Genomic DNA, 14,484 nt, shown 5'->3' with positions numbered 1-14,484 from the left:
CAAAAAAAAACACATCTGTATGACTTTTAACTTTTTAACTGAGCATGAATTTGAAATAGTTTATCTACTTATTTTATACAGAGTGGCATTTTTTATTACCGTTTTCAACTATTTGTACCTGAATTTATATACAGTTAATAAAAATGTTCTGAAACAACTTTCAATTTGATTTTAATGATTGCTTCTCAGAATCAGAATCAACTTAATTTGCCAAGTAAGTTTGCACAAACAAAGAATTTACTACGGCAGGAAGGTGCATATGGTAAACATACAAGAGTTTTAATTATAAAATGTAGAAAATAGAAAATGTAGAAAATGTACAACAGTATCTAAATAATTTTAACCACTACTATACGATGTAAAAAAAAAAGTAATATAGGCCTACAATACCAATAAAATAAGAAATAAAGAAGAGTGCAATGTGATTTATTCGAGATCAAGTGGTGTGTTTTGTAGGTTTAAGTCAGATGGATACACACAAGCATAGAAATAGCCTACACTCAGTGGTTTATCATAGGTAGTACCAATCTCATTCACAAACGAGGGGTCTGTTTCCCTGTCTCTGGCTTACTCACCAGCGCAGTAGGTGGCGGTAATGAACCAATAACGGTACTTGCCAGTCCTCAATAAACACCATAGAAGAAGGAAAAGAAAGCGGAAAAGCCTAACACGCGACGTTAAACATGGCGGCGGGGCCAATTTCGGAGCGGAATCAAGGTAGTCTATAATTAATAATAATTTGACATGTAACTCCGGTTAAATGTGTAGTTGATCAATGCATGTTGATATTAAATTGCAGCTGTAACACATCTAAGTTAGTGGTCTATTTTCGTGAAACTGACCTTACGTCTCCAATTCGTCGGACAAAGCAGCACACAGCTAGGCTAAGCTAACTGTTGGTTGCTAGCTGTTTTTAACGTTTAGCTAGCACTATGTTACGTTTGTGATGGCCACCGGTAGACCGCTGCTATCGTAGTAGTTAGGGTAGCTAGCTTATAACTTTATGAATGGGTTCCCCGAGAAAATATAATGTCAGTCTTAATTGTAAATCGATAGTAGGACTCCCGTTTTCGGGATTTCTTAGCGGGTTTAACAGTAATTCTTGCGTAAGTTATGGAATAGCATAGCTCTAACAGTAGGGTCGACAATCGAACGCAAACATTTTGTTGGGGGGGGGGGGGGGGGAATCAAAGCATATCGGCTGAATAAAAGATAGTGTATCCCTATACTATACCTTGTTACATTTGTATGTTAATTTATGCTCCTAATAAACCAATACCTTGACATGAGGTACTGTAGCTCTTGCTATAGTTCATAGTAGCCTAATTATAACCTGTTAAGTGACGTAGGCTATAGTAGTGACAGTATAAGTAAGGTCATGTCTGAGAAATGAGTAGCTGACCAAGGACATCATTCCACTAATGTGGGGATCATGGTGGAGAAGCGTCAAAGGGGGATAAGATTAAATTATGAATGTTGAATTCAATGTCACTAAAGCAGTCATATCGTTGTACAAATGTTATTAACCTGTTCTGTTTACAGATGCCACCGTGTATGTGGGTGGTCTGGATGAGAAAGTGTCCGAGCCACTTCTCTGGGAGCTCTTCCTTCAGGCCGGGCCAGTCGTAAACACACACATGCCTAAAGACAGAGTCACTGGACAACACCAGGGTGAGTTAGAAAAGGCACATGTTTGCTAATGTGTCTGTTAGTTGGATTATTCCGTCCCCAAAGCCAACTATTCGGCTATTCCAGGTAGAAAACAGATTATTGATGTCCCAAACAGTCCTATCCGATACCTAAAGCTTGCTTGTGCAACGGAAATGAAAGAACAGGGAGGAAGTTTTGAGGCTCCAAAATGATTCAGACCTGCTTCTGTTTCATAGAGCTAGGGCCTCATGAAGCAGTGTCTTGTGTAGTAGCAAGATAACTCTTAGTTAAGTAAGAGTTGGGAAAGCTAAAAGTTGATTGGTTTGGGAAGATATAAATAAAGTGCTATCGGAGCCAGTAACCAAAGTTTGCTTTCCAGTGAGAACAAAATGTTTCGTTGACATTTTTTGTGAATTAATTAGTAGTTAGCCTTTATGCCTAATGGATGCATTACATCCATGAACAAATAGGAAACATTTATATACCTAACTTACTGTATGCACCATACAACCAAGTTCCCAACTTGGTTTTTCCAGTTACAACCTAAGTGGTGAGCTTTAGAGCAGGCGCATCCAAGGCTGTATTTACATATATTCAATATTAAACTCAGTAATTGGAATTCAGCATGTTATTCTGTCACTCCCCAGGTTATGGGTTTGTGGAGTTCCTCAGTGAAGAAGATGCAGACTATGCCATCAAGATTATGAACATGATAAAGCTCTACGGCAAGCCCATCCGGGTAAACAAGGCTTCTGCACACAATAAAAACCTGGATGTGGGTGCAAACATCTTCATTGGCAACCTTGATCCTGAAATCGATGAGAAGCTCCTTTACGACACATTCAGCGCCTTTGGAGTTATCCTTCAGACGCCCAAGATCATGCGTGACCCAGACACGGGAAACTCAAAGGGTTACGCCTTCATCAACTTTGCCAGCTTTGATGCCTCTGATGCCGCTATTGAGGCCATGAATGGCCAGTATCTATGCAACAGGCCTATTACAGTTTCCTACGCTTTCAAGAAGGACTCTAAGGGAGAGCGTCACGGATCCGCTGCCGAGCGCCTGCTTGCTGCCCAGAACCCGCTCTCTCAGGCTGATCGGCCACATCAGCTGTTTGCGGACGCACCCCCGCCGCCTTCTGCCCCGACACCTGTCCTCACCACCCTGGGTACAGGGATGTCCATGCCTGGTAGGAATCTATTCAAATCACCACATGGTAACAAAGAAAGGCCGAAAGAGATGCAATTCATGTTGATGGGTTTAAGTATTCATGTATTACATGCATCATATTATATTGTTGTTGAACCTAAATTCACTTTCATGCAAGCTATACACGTTTTGTCCAACTATCATCTTGACATTTCAGGTTGGAATGATTATATATACATTTACATTTAGTCATTTAGCAGATGCTCTTATCCAGAGCGACTTACAGTAAGTACAGGGACATTCCCCCGAGGCAAGTAGGGTGAAGTGCCTTGCCCAAGGACACATCGTCAATTTGCACGTCCGGGAATCGAACTGGCAACCTTCAGATTACAAGCCCGATTCCCTAACCGCTCAGCCACCTGACTCCCTTTATATATTACACATAATGATGACAAGTGCACGGCTTGGGCAGGCGAAGACATGGGATTTTGTCTATGCCTGCCCAAGGCCTGCGCTTGTCATCATTAAGTGTAAAAATAATTCTAACCCGAATGTCTAGATCAGTGGTTCCCAACCCTGGTTGCCAGGCCACCGTGTCCTGCATGTTTGAGATGTTCCCCTGCTCCAACACACCTGATTCAAATGAATGGTCATAAGCAGGCTTCTGCAGAGCTGGATAACGACCCAATCATTTGAATCAGGTGTGTTGGAGCAGGGAAACATGCAGGACAGGGTGCCCCGAGGACCAGGGTTGGCCACCCCTGGACTAGTTAGAAATAGACCAAAGACTATTCAAGCCCTCTTAACTCCCATACATCCTGTGCTGACCTCCAGCAGAGTTTTGTTTTGCACTGCTGTCTTCTGGTTTACATTTTCTTAAATTGTCACCTGCCTGTGTATGAAACTAAAGTGTCTTGATACGGTGTTGGTCCCCCACTAGCCAGCAGAGTCCTACCATAGATTTCACAGCATGATGGAATCAATTGTATTATACAGTACACATGTACGAAAGCATCATTATTTTCTACTCATTTATTCAGGTTGTTTAGTTTGTCACTGATCTGTACATTTTATGGCAAATACACGTATTTAAAGTATGCATGTTTTTCTATGTGTACATACAAGATGATTATATTTACTTTGATCGTGAAGTGTTTGTCAGTTTGAAATATGATTACATTTGATGTCCCATTACAGGCATGCCTCCCCCAGGTGCCTTCCCTCCTGTACCCCCTCCTGGATCCATCCCCCCTGGGATGCCCCCTGGCATGCCCATGCCTCCTGCTCCAGGGACCCCTGGACCACAAGGGGGCAGTGGCGGTCCCCCACCAGGGCCACCTCCATTCCCACCAGCAGGCATGCATCCTCCAGGTAAAACTGCTATTACTGTAGTTGTTACTCACACTGGAACATCCCAAATAGATACCTGAGATACTTTGTTCCCTCGGCTGTTGCGTTTTTTTAACTGTAAGCTTAGATACTATTGCATACATACTTTAACAAAGCACTGATGGACTAGTGTCTTCTAACGCAGTGTTTCTCAACCTGGTCCTCAGGGAACCCTTGTCCTGCATGTTTTAGATGTTTCCCTGCTCCAACACACTTGATTCAAATAAATGGCTCGTTATCTAGCTCTTTAGAAGCCTGGTAACGAACATGCATTTGAATCAGGTGTGTTGGAGCCAAGTTGGAGCTAAAACATGCAGGACAGGGGTCCCTGAGGACCAGGGTTGAGAACCACTGCAGTTTGAGTGACTAAGTAATTAGTTAGCTATTTGTATTTTATAAAGGTAGACTATAAAAAATCTATATATAAAAAAATGAATTGATACTGATGCTTTCCATCACACTTAAATTGTATATTTCTATCTTCCTCAGGAATGCCCCAGATGTCAATGCACCCCCATGGACCCCCAGGTATGGTGCCGCCACCTCCTGGACCCCCGGGATCCAATCAGCACAGGGCACCACCACCCCCTGGCATGCCCCCACACCCACACATGGGCATGCCACCAAGAGGCCCCTTTGGTCATCCGATGGGTAAGTGTCCAATTTAAATTATTAAACCCAGTAGTGACTTCCCATATCCGCAAGTCTCTTGACTAGTTGGTCTGAAGGCAGTTGTTCATGAGTTTGAAGTCTAAGTTATGCAGGACGCTAACAAACTAAAGTACATTTGATGACATGAATAACAGCATTTGGTTATGGCTGACTGTGACCTGGAACAATTAGTAGTGTGTGTGTCCTTAATTTAATTGTAACAAGACACTTAAAATTATGGCCCCTGCAATATAGGAGAGAAAACAGTCACATGCTTATTTACAAAAATGGCTTGGATACACTGTCAGATCAAACTTACTTGACTGACCTGGCTATTTCCAGATGGCAATGGCCATCCAAGAGCTTGTTTGCCACCCTTATGGGGCCCAAATAAATCTATTTACAGTATTTAATCCCCCCGTCCACCTTCCAGGTCACCCCATGCATCCGGGTATGAGAGGACCCCCTCCTCCAATGCCTCCACCAGGTTACGGTGGTGGACCCCCACGTCCACCTCCCTTCAGCTACCAGAGAGGGCCTCCGATGCCGCCAAGGCCCCCAGGGGCTTTACCTCGGGGCCCAATGAGAGGGCCCATGCCTCCATAGACTGCAGAGGTTTCAAAAGAGAGGAGATTCGCTTTTTGTGTTTCTACAGATTACAATAGGTGAACAAAATGTTTTTTTTTTTTATATTTTGTCTTTGTACATATCTCCACCCAGTGAGAAATAAACATTTTAATACATATAACCTGCTGACTTCATACTTCTTTGGTTTAAATATCTGTGTGTATTTTTTTTTTTCCTTCAAAGTACAATAGCTACATAACTTCATACATTTAATAAAATCCTTAAATCACTTTCAACCATGTCAGAATGGGTTGACTTTAATTTCATTTATTTCTGATTGTTACTTTCATTACCATAAAACTATTTCAATATAACAAGATGGGGAATTAATACAAAGGACTGATGACATTTAATTTATCCAAGTTTAATTAAAAAACGAACATTTCACAAATACTGATCATGTCTTCGTGAATTGGAACTCAGTTAATTCAACTACAACATTAACTACAGTTTTTCTTGGAAATTCATGTATTTAATGAGACTTCCTTTCCATGTATCAAGAACATGGCCAAGCAGTTCATTCAATTAATGGCTTTCTTTAGTGCAGTAAGAAATTGACGATCAATAGGTACTTTCTAAAGTCTTTCCGTAAAGAATACTACCCTGGTTTAGATTGGTGTGTACTTGACAAAAGTCTGCCTTATGCATCCATCATACTTTAAAATTAGAAATTATACATACCGGATTAAAAATGTATATTTTTTAGATAATCTTCAACAAATGAAGCAGATGGTTACAACATATACATGCAACAATGTAAACACAAGTAACTAATGGAGAATGACAACTTATTTTCTCAAAATCTAAAATACATTGTTTTTATTTGAGCTTGATAACAAAAACCTATAGATCAAAGCCCAACAACCAACTAGTGTCTAACCAACACTGTATAGGCACATGCGGGTTCATAACTTGTCCTTGCAAAGCCCCTTGAAAAAATGGTCTTAGTCCTCAAATGTGAAACTTCAAGACACTCATATCTGGCACAGCACTTCAGGTTGAGCTTATGTATTTTTATACAAAAATGAATTCAGAGTAAAAGTTTACCATAGGTTTCTTCCATAGTTTGTCCATGCATTAACACACAGTGCACCAAACAGCATCCATGAGCTGCTTGAATAGAGACAATTGACATTTGGCATATCTGATATTTATCTCTGTAAGGCAGAGTGCAGTAATGAAGTGGATGTGGAGTCATAAGCACACACTCAGGAGCAGCTTGTTGACCCATCCTTTTTCAAACCATTCGTCATGGCATTGGTCATCCTTTTCTCCAAAGGGCCTAGTTGTTTTCACCTTCCATCACAGCTCTGGGCTGCTGTGATATTTTCCCTGCTACCGTCGTTCACAGGCTGGACATCCTTTGGGGGTGCACCACTTGTTTCGTTAGATGCTCTCATTCTCGAGTCCGTGCTCATTTGCTTTTTTTTTAAAGACACAGAAACGTAAAATTAGGACATTCATTAGGCAATACCAGTCACCCGAACAGTAGTAACAAAAGATTACAATGAGATATCACTGATGAGATATACTGAGATGTGATATTGATGATTAAATGAATACTGAGAAAACAATTGTAGGTGTTTTAAAGGAGACCTTTGCACCAACAATCCTGTATAAGTTGCTGTGAAGATTGCACATACAACTGATGAACAAATATCAAAAATCTAGTCAATATCATTGATCTTGTTTGCAGTGACAGGGCCTACTTCATGGCAGGGGCGGCGTGATCTCCTCTGGTGGATGGAACCAGTGCTGTTGAGGGGTAGTTTTCCACATTGGGTAGCTGTATTTACCATCCTCTTTTCCTTGTGACTGCCCTCCGTCCCCTTACCTGTGGGACAAGAAAAGGCACATAGAGAAGCACTGCTGACTGGATTTTAGGAATTGAAGCACACTGTCCGTTATTGTATCTGGAACAGTAAATCTGTAAGGAGCTGTCCATTCAGTGCCAACTTAATTACAACAAAACTGTAAAACAATCAAAAAAATGTTTAACATAATGCACTAACACCCCCATGACATGAAAGGCAGGGACATAAAGACACCATTGCTTAAGTGGCAAATTTTAATTCATTGTCATACCTCAACTGTATAGCCTCATATCGATTTTTCTTATTTCGAAGTGGTAAGTAATTTTTTATGTTGCAGTTCGCCCAATATGCATCCATTCACACACTTAATTACTGTAATTGATTAGAATAAATGCGTAATATCCGTAATAATAAGTGGATAAATATGTAGCTTATCAAATAGGCTACCTATGAAACTTAACCTACTCATTGTAAGCTACTGTCACAGTACAATGAGTAAGTAAAGACTGTTCTACCAAAAAAAAATGTATAGACTACAGCCAACCAACCTGCGTATTTTGCATTCTCTACTACCATTCGACTAGACATTTCTTCAGCGCTACAACAATTCTTACTGTTGACTCCGGGGACAGGGGTTTCTATGTCGGTGTTGGTAAGCCACGTAGATTCCGTTTCTCGGGTCCAGCTTTCATGATATCTCGGTTCGATTATAGTGTCCGCCCGACTTCCACCACAACCCATCAGAAAAGCATCCACAGCACAGTTTGCGGGTGTCAATTAAACTGACACAAGGTGCCTAATCCAATTCAACGCAGCATCTAGAGTCGCTTCCTTCTACCCAGCCTGGTGATGTGCTCTGGTCAATGCACGTACCACAGCGTCTGTCAACATGATTTATGTAACGTACTTGCGTCATCAAACGCCGGTAATATTCAAAATTGAACAAATGTGCTTTCGAATTGTCGACAAGTAGGTCTGTCTTGCTGTCCTGTCGAATAACCATCATTTGTGGGGATTTATATGTGGTATTTCCTGCTACTCCTGTACCAGTCTAAATTTAAAACAAACAAAAAACGAATACTATTCGTTGCAGCAGGTAGAACCATCAGAACCCTAGGCTGTATACACAGATATATTTTGAGTATATATTTGTTTTATTATAGGGACAATATTTTTGCATATTTTTCAGAAACTTAATAGACAATCATGACATAACATGGAACACAGTTCACCAAACAAATTGCTTCTGGAGAAAATGATCCAGTTTCAGTTTCACTAGCTGAGCCAAGTACTCTGCTTGCAAGTTAGGAAACATAAAGGTTTGTCACATCAGCTGTGTCTAAAAAAGAATATTCCACAAATGGAGCTAGAACCACAGATGCATTAAAAACCAAACCATAATTTTTACCAAACAAGTCATAAATAAATACTGTATATTTGCACTAATTTAGTTTCCCCGAGACATGCGTCTTAGAAATAAAAGTACATTCCATTGCACATTCCATGCAAGTTGTTTCATAAAGGAATGTTGCCACAGAGTGTATAAAACAGGAATACAATACTTACAAAAAAAAGTACAACTTAAAACAACTTTTGTTTATGATTAAAACTAAATGGGAAAATACGGTAAAAGTGACAGAGGGGAGGAATAAAAAAAAGCAAATAAGCAGAGCAGGTGTATAGATAAAGCTTTTGGATGGATGCTGGATCAAGTCACATTACAATAAAATACTGCAGTAAACTGAGGGTAGGATTAGGGGTGAACGTGTCAAGGTCCCTATTTGAAGTCGAACAGGTTGCAGTCAACCTTGTAGTAAACATAAGGATAATACTCCTGCTGGCTCAGGTTCAAGCCAGGGATGTCCATTGCGGCCTGAAAAAAAAAGAGCAGTCAACAGGCATATACAATATAAAAACATATACAACAACAACGAGGTTTATGAATTGTGTGTGATGGGAATGTAAAGAAATATTACAAAAAATCTACATAGACCACATGAATTCTCCAGGCTTTATGAAAGCTATGCCATTGCTGCAAAGCCTTTGATATCCTGCTACACGTTTAACAAATATTAACGTCCTATATCACATACACAGCAGCTAAATTGGAAAAGAAATGCTGTTTTTCTAGAATTTTAGTGCATCCCAGTTCTGCATTCATCTCTGTAATATGTGATGAGAAGGAGCGGGGTCTGATGTTGCATTACGTCTATGATGGCAGCGCTGCTGTCCAGATGTTTGTAGAGGTCAAACAGCACCTCCCTCAGTTTCTTCATATTCTTCTTGTTGGGCTGCAGCAGCATGGCCTGGAAGTTCACAGGCAGACCATACCTACAGAGGGCGGAGAAGAGACGGGCCCCAGGTCACTGATCCTGTTAGCGCATGCAAGATACTGTGTGTGTTGGACATTTGTACAACATATTAAAACTTTACATGGCAATAAGAGTAGGTGGGTGGATCAATCAATGACTTTATGGATGGATCGAAAACTCAAGGAGTGTTTACCTCAAGACAGACTCCACAAACACTCGCAGGGCTTTGATATGTATCCAGGCAATGAATGCTTCGCTGAAGTTTACTTTCAACCATCGCACCAGCGGCCCCTGAAAAAACAAAGATTACAAAAAAAAAATATTCTGTTGATCCATTTTGGGGTGGACAAAGACCATAGTCTTACTGTCTACGCTACAGCAGAATCCGCAAAATAATTACGAACACATTATATTAAGGACATACAAATTGCTTCTTCTTGTCAGTTGAAAGGCGGGTCATCTCCTCTTTGTCTGCCTTCATTTCCTGATCATTATACTGGAAGTCACGCACCGTAAACCTGCACACGACATTGGACAAAGAGGACTCATTAATTTGTCCAAACACACCAATGTTTCTATTCAGCACATAAACAAATAATAGATTTAAGTGGTTTTCAAGTGCTAACCAGAGCTAGTCAACAGCTCACTCATTGTAGATATTTAAAAAAATTGATGTAGGCTGTATCAATTTCTTTCTTTCCATGACATCCTGTCATTTGATCACAGGTCGATCATTCTTGTTTTGATTATCTGTTAAACCTAATGGAGACACCAAATGTCTCTTTGCAATATTTCTAAACATTTTATGTTCTCTTTCTATGCTGAATTCATAAAAAGTGCATAACTCTTTAACCCAAATGCAGAAGTAGCTGCCAACCACCTTCACCACCAGAGGTGGAACTTGTTTCTGGACTAAAGAGTCCAGTCCCTAGAAAACCATAATTAGCCCTAGACAGGAGCAGAAAAATGTCATACTTCATTTCCCTAGCCTTGTGTCTGAAGTCGTCAATGGCTTTCCTGAAGAGGGTGACACTGAAGAGACCACCGTCTTGATCCTCAAACAGCAGACTGTGAAGGCGACAGATTATGAGAACCGTCACAATATAGGTCACTTTCAGAAAACATTTTATGGTGAGTATACAGTATAAGTACATAGTATATAGTACAGAAAATGTCACACGTCAAAGACATAGGTCTATGAGGGTAGGAAGGTAATGGGAGGTTATAAAAATTTTGAAGCTCCAAGCCATACACAAAGTTGTTGTCCCTCCCCCCCATTGAGAGCATTTTATTTTATTCTATCAATACAGGTTGCTGAGTAACGATAACATTTAGAATGTTTTTCCATCCTGGGGCTTTGTTGCAATGTCTGGGACATGTGCCAGAGATTGAGAGAAGGTCAACCATTTAATTTTTATTTTCTATAGTGTTTTTATAATATGTTGTTTTAAAGAGTTCCAGAGTGTACTAAATGAAAGAGCACCAGCACAGTAGAACCGTCAGTGTGTAATTATATGGGAAGCTGTGAAGCAATGTTTGAGTTGCAAAGCAGTTTCAAAGAAAAGAACAATAATAATATTCAACATGAAAACCTACTCAGGACTTACTTAGTGGAGCGTGGCACCACCATTTCAGCAAGGCTCTCATATGTTTTATGCCAATCAGGATAGCTTGCCCTTGGGAGTAAAGTAAAATATTAAATGGAAGCATCAGCTCATCCACATTATGTTTTACAACTTTTTGCTTCTTATCGATACTTGGAAGAATGGAATTAGAAAAGATGTATTCAAAGATATACTAAACAACTTCATACTTTCTATTTAAAATGTACAATAGAGATAGTGACCAAGGAATAAAGTTGTAATTCTGATGCACGCACTTAGGGACAACCACCAGCATGGTAATCAGGTATTCTGAGTCAAGTACGAAATCCTCTTTCTTCACTATGTCTGCCAGACTTCTTGTTAACAGGCTCCCCCTTGTGAACAAAATATATTTAAAAGATCATCATTCATAATTTCACATCCACATTGCCATTTCTGCTACTTGCCCATCATGGTGATGGAAACATGTGAAGGGAAAAACAAAGAGGGTGTATTAAAAAATTGGGGAAAATTGTTAGAGAAACAAATGTAATGGAGAAAAAGGAAAAAGGATTACGTACGCATTTTTCCTTTCAAGGTTCTGTAAGTTGCCCTTCAAGTTGTTGTAGGCAGATGCCCTAGCCTTCAGGTCATTGTCAATTTGAGTGACTTGCTACAAAAAGTATGGGGTCACATAGTACAGGTGGTAGACTCTGTCAATATTATTAATCGTAATTATTTTCACCAAACACTGTGCACACTTGCTTATTTTCTTTTTTTACACATTAAATTCATGTTTTGAAGGGGGCTTATTAAACATTAATGACAATTTTTCACTGAATTACAATGTTTCCCCTGAATCTGATCACCCATTCAGTCAAGGCCCTTTAACAAGAAAGCAGACAGCTTTACCACCAAACTGTACCTTGGAGATGATCTCTGAGATGTTTTTCAGAGACTGCTTAATGGGATACTTGGCCATGTCCCATTGGAACCTGGTGACATAGGTCACCAAATCAACTGGTAAAGGAAATACATTATAAAACCATGAACACAAAAAAAGACATACATCTGTATGTAAAAGAAGTTGTCTTGCTGAAGTTTCATTAAATTAATAAGCTTAAGTGGGAACAAGCACTGCAAGCACCTTTTTACAGTCCATAGGTATTCAAATACAATTTCAGATGGTCCAGTCATACACATTGAAGTAGGAAAGGTCCGGACCAAAGATAGTTATTTGTCGGTGCTCTTGAACCTAAACCTGTAACCACCTACTATTGTTCATATTATGATTCGGGATCCATGGTTTTACATCACATACTTAACATTGGTCTTGTTTTGAATTTGTTTTCTGGGGGAATTAATGCATACTTGTCTATTCACTCATAGTAGGATAAGAGGATGTGCTGCATTTGGGAAACAGCGCAGGTGCAGTTGTTCATTATTGTTAAGTTTGGGGTCTTTTTTCCATATTGACAGAACAGTCATGATCAAACATATTGCTGCAGGGTACAGATTCCCTTCTGGGTCTGAAGTGCTAAGTGTGGTGTCGGTTAGTTGTTCTGACCTCCATTAGCCAGCAGGTTCTCCAAGACCTTGTCCCTGCTGTCCTCCAGCACGTCTGACATGTACTGGGCAACCTTTTTTACCACACTGAGGAACAAAACAATCAGGACCAGGAACAGTGAAGGAGTGGAGATATGCATACACACGACACAAATATGACTGTGTGTGTTTCTAAGAAAGGGGTAGTAGCATTGCTAAAGGATTGTGAACAAACTCCTTGTTCATAAAGGAGAGAGACAGACCTACATAAAGGAGAGAGACAGACCTACAAAAGTTGTACCATTTTGGATGGGAACACAGACAAGAGTTAGCAAAACCATCTCACACACACAAAAGCTGACTATTCAAGCTCGGATGTTTATTCAAATGGTTCGCTTTTTGTTTGGTTTCCTATGATTTACTATGGCTGCTACTTTGATTTATTCTATGTCATATTCTACGTACTATGGACACTACTTTCGGTTATACTACATCATAGTTGCATTTTGAAGGGGACCTGCTACACACAAGACCCAAATCAACTCTTTCACCCCGTGACCAGAAAAAATATGTAATTCACACAGAAACAATTTCTCTTTAAATGTACCTTTCGACAAAAGAATCCAACTTTGCCATCTCATCAGACAGGCCCACTAAAACATCTAGCGTTCCAACCTGTTTAGAAGGAGAACAAATATGTTTAAAAAGAGCTCCCATCACGCTAAAAACATATAATCATTCAAAATCCTTTAAGTGTCTTGTCAGCAGTTTCACCTTGAGATCGGGGATGCTGAACTTGCTGTTGGTGGACAGGTTGTTGGTGTGTGTGGTGGCCATCATTATCTTATCCCAGGTCTGCTGGCAAGTCTTCTCCCCAGGGGCGGAGATCAACCAAAACTCAGCCATGGCTATGGAAAAGATGGCAGTCCACGAGGCCTAAGAGAAAAACACGGATAAGTATAGAAGAGAAACAGAACTCCATAACTTCATAAACAATGGAGTATAGAATATATACTGTATTTGTATAGACTAACTGACAATTGTGAGGGCTCATTTACAGCCCACCTATAAATTGTGTAAAAAAAAAAAGGCTCATATAAACAGGAAAATAGGTTGTTACAGGTCTAGACTGTCTGGTCTTGAATTGATGTACCATCTCTATTGACCTATAATCTGTTTCCATGTTAAAAAATGATTCCGGGTTCTCGGCAAGCAGTTCAAATAACCAACCCTTCTTTAGAAATACTACGCTTCACTTCCCCAATGTTCGTGGTCACGAGCTGTAGGGTTTTGCCTATTAGTAATGCATTGGTCTTAATAAAGACGCTTTCTCATCAGAATGTCAACTGATTATATAGCCAAAAGCCAATAGATCACAGCCAAAAGCATCAACTAAAATACAGTCATCATCGAATACAAACATTAGATGTGTAATCGATCCATTCATTTATCACTTGCCCCATTAATGGCTAATGTTAAACACTGTCATAGACTTCAGGGTTATCTAGCTTGCTAGGCTAGCAATCAGATGCAAGTAAAAGCTAAACTAACAAAATGTGTATAGGTTGTCACGACGTTAAAATCATATAGTGCATTTACACACTTACCAATACGTTCAGATCAATAAGTATTGATCTACGTAATGTAATTATGTAAACGTTGTCAAAATATCTTCATCTATACATTGCGAGAACAATATCAGGGTTTTAATTCAGAGCTCCTTCTTGACAGCATCCCTTTCACAGTCAGCTGATTGCAAGACT

The 14,484-nt window shown here is 39.9% G+C and overlaps 3 protein-coding genes across 4 annotated transcripts; 1 reads left to right on the top strand and 2 right to left on the bottom strand.

Moving 5' to 3' along the window:
* Positions 1–668: 668 nt before the first annotated feature.
* Positions 669–5,588, top strand: sf3b4 (splicing factor 3b, subunit 4). Its single transcript, XM_067255652.1, has 6 exons — positions 669–717; positions 1,543–1,671; positions 2,298–2,840; positions 3,998–4,171; positions 4,679–4,840; positions 5,274–5,588. The coding sequence occupies exons 1-6, from the start codon at positions 684–686 to the stop codon at positions 5,444–5,446; spliced, it is 1,215 nt and encodes a 404-aa protein (XP_067111753.1). The 5' UTR covers positions 669–683; the 3' UTR covers positions 5,447–5,588.
* Positions 5,589–5,748: 160 nt separating this feature from the next.
* On the bottom strand, positions 5,749–8,117 carry LOC136962049 (brain and acute leukemia cytoplasmic protein-like). Of its 2 annotated transcripts, none has more exons than XM_067255654.1 (3): positions 7,830–8,117; positions 7,177–7,301; positions 5,749–6,888 (listed from the first exon to the last, which is right to left on the bottom strand). In XM_067255654.1, the coding sequence occupies exons 1-3, from the start codon at positions 8,020–8,022 to the stop codon at positions 6,760–6,762; spliced, it is 447 nt and encodes a 148-aa protein (XP_067111755.1). In that variant the 5' UTR covers positions 8,023–8,117; the 3' UTR covers positions 5,749–6,759. The 2 variants fall into 2 exon arrangements, with proteins under 2 accessions (XP_067111755.1, XP_067111756.1); XM_067255655.1 differs by having other exon boundaries at positions 7,896–8,117.
* A 303-nt stretch (positions 8,118–8,420) lies between these two features.
* LOC136962042 (V-type proton ATPase subunit C 1-A-like) lies at positions 8,421–14,484 on the bottom strand. Its single transcript, XM_067255641.1, has 13 exons — positions 14,329–14,484; positions 13,496–13,657; positions 13,329–13,396; positions 12,744–12,829; positions 12,102–12,196; positions 11,758–11,849; positions 11,473–11,571; positions 11,201–11,269; positions 10,569–10,661; positions 10,018–10,111; positions 9,787–9,884; positions 9,489–9,612; positions 8,421–9,154 (listed from the first exon to the last, which is right to left on the bottom strand). The coding sequence occupies exons 2-13, from the start codon at positions 13,625–13,627 to the stop codon at positions 9,059–9,061; spliced, it is 1,146 nt and encodes a 381-aa protein (XP_067111742.1). The 5' UTR covers positions 13,628–13,657; positions 14,329–14,484; the 3' UTR covers positions 8,421–9,058.

This window comes from Osmerus mordax, chromosome 18 (genome assembly GCF_038355195.1).
Source record: "Osmerus mordax isolate fOsmMor3 chromosome 18, fOsmMor3.pri, whole genome shotgun sequence".
Lineage (NCBI taxonomy): Eukaryota > Metazoa > Chordata > Actinopteri > Osmeriformes > Osmeridae > Osmerus > Osmerus mordax.
Note: the sequence above shows the minus strand (reverse complement) of the source record. Positions and strands in the feature narration are given on the sequence as shown.

Coding starts and splice junctions, on each gene's coding strand:
- sf3b4 (XM_067255652.1), top strand. CDS start 684: ATGGCGGCGGGGCCAATTTCGGAGCGGAATCAAG. Junction 1,672..2,297: donor AGTCACTGGACAACACCAGG/GTGAGTTAGAAA, acceptor GTCACTCCCCAG/GTTATGGGTTTGTGGAGTTC. Junction 2,841..3,997: donor TACAGGGATGTCCATGCCTG/GTAGGAATCTAT, acceptor GTCCCATTACAG/GCATGCCTCCCCCAGGTGCC.
- LOC136962049 (XM_067255654.1), bottom strand. CDS start 8,022: ATGGGTTGTGGTGGAAGTCGGGCGGACACTATAATCGAACCGAGATAT. Junction 7,302..7,829: donor AGAGAATGCAAAATACGCAG/GTTGGTTGGCTG, acceptor CTTGTCCCACAG/GTAAGGGGACGGAGGGCAGT. Junction 6,889..7,176: donor CACGCCGCCCCTGCCATGAA/GTAGGCCCTGTC, acceptor TTAAAAAAAAAG/CAAATGAGCACGGACTCGAG.
- LOC136962042 (XM_067255641.1), bottom strand. CDS start 13,627: ATGGCTGAGTTTTGGTTGATCTCCGCCCCTGGGGAGAAGACTTGCCAG. Junction 12,197..12,743: donor GAACCTGCTGGCTAATGGAG/GTCAGAACAACT, acceptor TTCCTTTACCAG/TTGATTTGGTGACCTATGTC. Junction 11,850..12,101: donor TCTCAGAGATCATCTCCAAG/GTACAGTTTGGT, acceptor TACTTTTTGTAG/CAAGTCACTCAAATTGACAA.